The 6,288-nt window shown below is 28.4% G+C and overlaps 1 protein-coding gene across 6 annotated transcripts in view; it reads right to left on the bottom strand.

Moving 5' to 3' along the window:
• Positions 1-730: 730 nt before the first annotated feature.
• Positions 731-6,288, bottom strand: part of LOC107455340 (protein lifeguard 1) — a 25,849-nt gene continuing 20,291 nt past the window's right edge. For 2 of the 6 annotated variants that reach the window (XM_043043038.2, XM_043043039.2), the window contains exons 7-10: positions 5,776-5,821; positions 5,634-5,675; positions 5,467-5,556; positions 731-2,985 (exon numbers count right to left, since the gene is read on the bottom strand). In XM_043043038.2, coding sequence (XP_042898972.1) covers positions 2,827-2,985; positions 5,467-5,556; positions 5,634-5,675; positions 5,776-5,821 — 337 coding nt within the window. In that variant the 3' untranslated portion in view covers positions 731-2,826. Of the gene's footprint in view, positions 2,986-5,113; positions 5,233-5,304; positions 5,354-5,466; positions 5,557-5,633; positions 5,676-5,775; positions 5,822-6,288 lie in introns of those variants that run through there. The other 4 variants (XM_071182633.1, XM_071182631.1, XM_071182632.1 and 1 more) reach the window with 4 other exon arrangements.

The following is a 6,288-nucleotide window of genomic DNA, read 5'->3' as shown; positions in this document are numbered from 1 at the left end:
TTTTTTTTTCCAGAAAATATTTTCAGTATATAAGTTTTTGTTTTAAGAATTAAGAGGATATTATATTTCTATTTTTTTTTAACTTTAATTTTTTTTAATAGCTTAGTTTTTATTTTAAATATTTCTAATTATCTTAACATCTAATTTTTTTTTAATCTTAAAACACTTCTATTAAAACTTTTTTTCTTCACTTTACTCCATACCAATGATTCATCTAAATTTTGATTATTTTTTAATAATGACTAAGCTTATTTCTACATAAAAAATATCTATTAATTATTATTTTTATTCTATTTGGCCAAATTACTATTCGTTTACATCCCTAATATAGTTAAAATTATTTGCACAATAGGGGCCATAAATATTTGGGTAAGAAAAAAGATGACAACATCATTAAAAACTGGTGAATAACTATTGCAGTATAAGGTAGAATTAAAAATATCAAAATCGGTTAAGTGCAAGGTTTCGAAGAAAATTTTTAATTATCGCATTTCACCTCTCTATTTTCTTAGGTAACGAAATAGGTTCTGATGTTTTTAATATCTCCTTCATTAGGTTTTGGTAACTTTTTCTCGCTTAAATATTAAATTTACTGATTTTGTATACGCCTTTTCAGCAATAAATTTAAAAATGCATTAAAAGTGATAAATTGTCCCAAATTTAAACTGAGATTCCATAAGTATTAGACACAAGTATCTATGTTAGTGCACATAAACAAAGAACAACGCTATTAATCAAGAATTTCTTTAATGGGACTCACAAATTTTATGTCTGTGTCTTCCAAACTGACTTGACACAGATTTTGACAAATACAAATTTCTGACTACATAAACAGATTTACATATCAATAACTTAAAACAAACAAACACTTGTTCACAAAAATGGAGAAAAATCAATCTTTGGTAAATTGTGTATAAGCTGTACACTATGACGTACATAAACAGTTATAGAAATCAGGGTGCTGCAATAATACATAGGAAAACAACAAAATTATCAACATCTCAGCCTTTTCTCCCCGTAAATCTTCAAGAACATGCTGAGAGCAACTTATGTAAGTGATAGATATCACTTACATAAGTTGCTCTCAGCAATGTAAGTAAAATAATCAATACTTTATGTAACAATACATGTATTTTTAATCTTCCTAAATCTGAGATTCTCAAGCCGAGAAAAAAGAATTATCTATACACTACTTTGAAAAGTTTAAAAGCTATCTCCATGTTGTCTCCATTCATTCTAGTTACTTTTGCCATTATCATACGCGTTATGACAAAATTTGTTAAAGAAATAGATGCGTCGAAAATAACAGCTAATAACAGCGTAGTCAAATTATTCAACAAAAAATAAGCACTGAAAAATATTTTTAAGCACTTTAAAAAAAATATCATTAATTAGGCAGGGTTAGAAAGGTTTTGACAATTGACAGTTTTATCTTGATTTAACCGTCATGTCAAAAAAAATAATAACTCTTGGCATTGTTTTTGACAATCGTCAAAAATCAGCAAATTTTGAATCGGGGTAAAACGAATGGCGTTTTCATACGCAACGGACTGACAATACACCGAAATAGATTGGAGTTGAAGTAATTGTGAAAACGTTGAATAGAATAATGTGAACTGCGTCTTTTTGCATAATTCGAAGTGAAAATCGACATAGTAAAGGAAAAATCTCAATTAGAAAAAAGGGGAAATTAAGCACTTCTTAAACACACCCAATGAAAAAAGCAGGCTTTTAAAAATCAAAAATAAGCACCTTTAAGCGCTTTTTAAAAACGCTACACACCCTGTAAATGACAAGGTAGGTAGGTGAAGGTTTAAAGTATCATTTTAGTAAATATGAGTTAGTTATTTTTTAAATTTACATTGACAATAGAAAAGAAAGAATATGCCCAACCTTAATTACTTTTCCATAATCTTTTGATTGACGAAACGACATTAAATAAAATTATTTGGTTCAAGGCGTTTGCACTATCGGCATTTTAATTTCTGCAATTCGAAATTCCTTTTAAGGTTACTTGCTAGCTGCTTACTGCCGAATGCACACTAAGAATGCTTTTCCATTACAAAAACACCCAAGGCTTTTTACTTAGCATTTTCAACTACTGAGATCCATGAAATTTAAATACTTGAAAAAATAGGCTTACATTCTATACAGATAAAAATAAAATCTTCGAAGAATAAAATCTAAAAATCGAACAAAATAAAATCTTCTGAATAAGTACTTTTCTCACAAAGTTTGTAAATTATGAACTATTCTCGAAGTAGATGCAATTCCAGAATATAAAAACTAGATTGAATATTTGCAATAAAATATAGATACACACTTATTTAAATTTGTGTTATTTCTACAAAAAATCAATTTTTTTAAAGAAAAGTTTAGTTCAAAATAAAAATTTATTAAAATTGAATTTTTTGACATAAAACAATCTGTATTGCAAACACTAAATCAAAACTGTAACTAAACTGTTTTATACTGTAACATAGGGAGAGCAATCAAACTTTTAAAGAATAATCAACAACCAGTTAGCCAAAGCTTGTTTTAATATCTAAGCACCACACAAATATTTAAAGCTTGTAAAACCAGATATACATTTCAACAACTTTGAAATACAGTAAATGCAATATTTACAACTGGGTGCAAACATAATTTCACAACCATTAAAAATATATATATTTATTTATAAAAACTGTTTTTAAATTTTAACAACCTTTGATTAAAAAAAAAATTCCATTACAATATCACAAGAGTTTGATGACAAAATTATTTAGATACCTTTACCGTAAACAGCCAATAATCGTGAAAACAATTATATAAAAATTCAATCAATTACTTGAGTCTATGTATGTATCTAATGATCCGGAGAATGTCGACGAAGAGGTTAATAATATCGAGGTACAAATTCAAAACAGCAAAAATGTATTCTTTAGGTGAGATAGAATATTTGTGATGACCTCCAATCAAAATTTGAGTATCACAAACCAAGCACTGAAAAATAATCAATATTTAAAAATATGAATAATTATATTCTATCTAGAAAAATATATTTAGTGCATCCACAAATTCAAAATATATTTTAATGAAACTTGATAAGGAATGAATATGTTCAATATCAATCTATCATTAAGGATTTGGTTCGTATAAAAATTGGGGGTGGGGGGGGATTCAACTAAGCTTTTCATGTAAATGATCCAATGAAATATAAAATTTCCAAAATAATTTTTTTTAATTATGCCTAACCTTTTAAACAATAAAATATAAAATGCTAGCTTCATGTATAATATAGGGATACAAAAATTCAAAAAGTGAAGAAACTAAATTAACCCAATAAGACATGTACATGTTAAGAAACTATTAGGTATAAGATTACAAAACAAGAAAAATTATAGGAAATTAAAAAATAAAAAGAATGTGTTTCGGACAAAAATTTGAAGATTACTTTGTGTGCAGCAAATTTTTTAACAAGATAATTTTTTTAACAATAAACAAGAGAATTGATAAATCTTAGGTATATCATTAGGAAATGAACGGGCTAAAAAATATAGCATTCAAAAAAATTTCAAATCACCTTGAAATAATTAACTGTTACTAAACAATATGAAATTTTAATTAAGTAAGATTATACCACAATATAAAACAAATGAGCAATATAAATCAGGGTACGGAGCCAAATTATTCAATACAAACTAAGCACTTTTCAAGCACTCAAAAAATATTTTTTAAGCACTTTAAAAAAATATCATAATTAGGCAGGATTGGAAAGTTTTTGACAATTGACGATTTAATCGTGTTTCAATAGTCATATAAAAAAAAATTTGGCATTGTTTTTGACAATTGTCAACAATTATATAATTTTTAATCATGTAAAACGAATGAAGTTTTCATACGCTACGGATTGACGATAAGCCGAAATAGATTGGGGCCGAAACAATTGGGCAAATGTTGAAACGAACAATTTAACCTGTGTCTTTTGCATAATTCGAAGCGAAAATCAACATAGTAAAGGAAAAATCTCATTTTGAAAAATGGAAAATTAAGCACTTTTTAAAAACACCCAATGAAAAAAGCACCTTTCAGGGCTTTTAAAAATCGAAAATAAGCACCTCTAAGCACTTTTTAAAAACACTAAGCACCCTGTAAATATCAATGATATAAATAGCAAAACTGACCATGTAAAACGGGGTTTAATTGACAATACTTAATAAAAATTAAACAGTAAATGATCCCCTAACACAGTGTTTTCCAAAGTGAGGTACGCGTAAACCCAGGGGTATGGGAACAGTTAAGAGGGGGTACGCGTTCTTATGCAAAATATCTTACAACAAACGAAACTTCAAAAAATTTTGTTTAACAAAGCTAGCCATGGAAATTTACGATTACGTATTTTTGTATTGGGTTGTTTTTTGCAAAATAACAGGTAATAATTAGTGGCGTCAAAAGCCAGTTTTGATTCTTAACTTTTGTGTAATTTTTTTATCACAGCAAAAACAATATCCAAAAAAAGAAAAATAAGCATATTTTTAAAAAAAATACATTCAATTTTTTATTCGTGGTAATTCAAAAAATTTAGAAAGGGTAAACAAAAGACATAAGTTTGGGAAACACTGCCCTAACAAATCACATTAAAAAATTTAAATTAACAACACCTGACATTATTATATATTTTTCCCCCAATGCCCACCTGGAGAATGACCTTTCGTTGTCATACAGGCACCTGAAGGGCAGATTTGCCCGCCACTCTTTCAGGGGTACCATATTAGGTGGGCCAACGTTGCTCCAACAGTAAGGACAGATAGAACAGAGAAGGAAAGAACATCTATTCCTTGCCCAGGATTAGAACCAAGAACCTTTCTGACGCCAGGTCAGTTCCCTGACCCCTACACAGGCGGTCGTTATAATATTTATCGATTGAAGGATTATAAACCTTGTGTCTAGTAGATCAGCTACTACCGTACTTTAGACGGCAAAGAATGTTAAACACAAAAATGGACTTACGTATAACTTTTTGCATCATACATGGAATCACACACATAGATTTAAAAGACTAACAGCTAAATTGTAAACAATTATCTTTACTTCTCATTAAATCACATTTTTAGAACCTAATCATTGATGACATAAATAAAATTCATTATAATAATTTTTTTAAGAAATTTACCACTATAGCAACAAATAGAAAATTGAAGAATAAAAAACATATCGTGCTGTTTAAACACACATTTAAAATAAGGTAATGCAGTACTGGATGCTATATGAATCATAATGCAGGAATTTTAATTACAGTACATCATGTAAAATTATTCTATACCATAGAAAATATGAGAGCACCGACACAAGTATAAACCAGATGTACAATCTAGAAATGAATGATATGATCAATAAAGTATGGATAATTCTGATTTGGTACGTAACATACAAAGTAAGTATTATTAGAAGATATAATGAAGGGAAAAAATGACAAATACATACCTTATCATGAAGGAAAATAGCCAAAATTCCAAAGATAACTAAGCACAACAGAGCCACACACAGAAATACTCTCATCATGGTAAAATCATACTGTTAATGAAAGACAACATTTAAAATTTATGGGAAAATAATGATATAAAATTGAATAAATTAAATCCAAATATTACCTTGGTTTGAAACGCAAAAACAGTCAAACCCAAACATATAAACTAAATAGAAAGAAAAGTCAAAATTATTATTATTATTATTTTTTGGTTGAAAAAGGTACATATTGAGATTTTACTTTGCAATGAATTATGTTTCACTTACTGCACAAATTCCAGCAGCCCACATGACTTCCTCAGCTTTAAAAGTGCTAAAATAAGATAAAGACATTATCTAAACAAGAAACTAGTCAAGTGTTTAAAAAAAGCAAAAATTAATACTAAATAGATAAATATAATACTTCCTGTTTTTTATGGAAGTACAGTGGAGCATCGTTTATACGACGATCACTTATACGACGTTTACATTTATACGACGTTTTAGTGTGGTCCCAAATCATTCCTATTCATTTTAATGTAAAAATACATAGTTTATACGGCGCACAGAATCGGTTATACGTCGGTTTTTCGATTTTGTTCACGTTTATTTAATTTTTTATTTTTTCTTGTGTATTTAAAAAAGGGCGGCATTTGCCAACATGAATGATACAGAAAAGGGTGCCAACAAGAATGCTTGGATGACGACCGTAATTTTTACTAGATGACTGAAAAAACTAGACAATATTATGAAGAGGCAAAAACGAAAAACTTTGCTATTCATCGACCAATGTCCAGCGCA

Source organism: Parasteatoda tepidariorum, chromosome 6 (genome assembly GCF_043381705.1).
Source record: "Parasteatoda tepidariorum isolate YZ-2023 chromosome 6, CAS_Ptep_4.0, whole genome shotgun sequence".
NCBI lineage: Eukaryota > Metazoa > Arthropoda > Arachnida > Araneae > Theridiidae > Parasteatoda > Parasteatoda tepidariorum.
The sequence above is the reverse complement of the archived record's forward strand: the minus strand, read 5'-3'. Positions and strand labels throughout refer to the sequence as shown.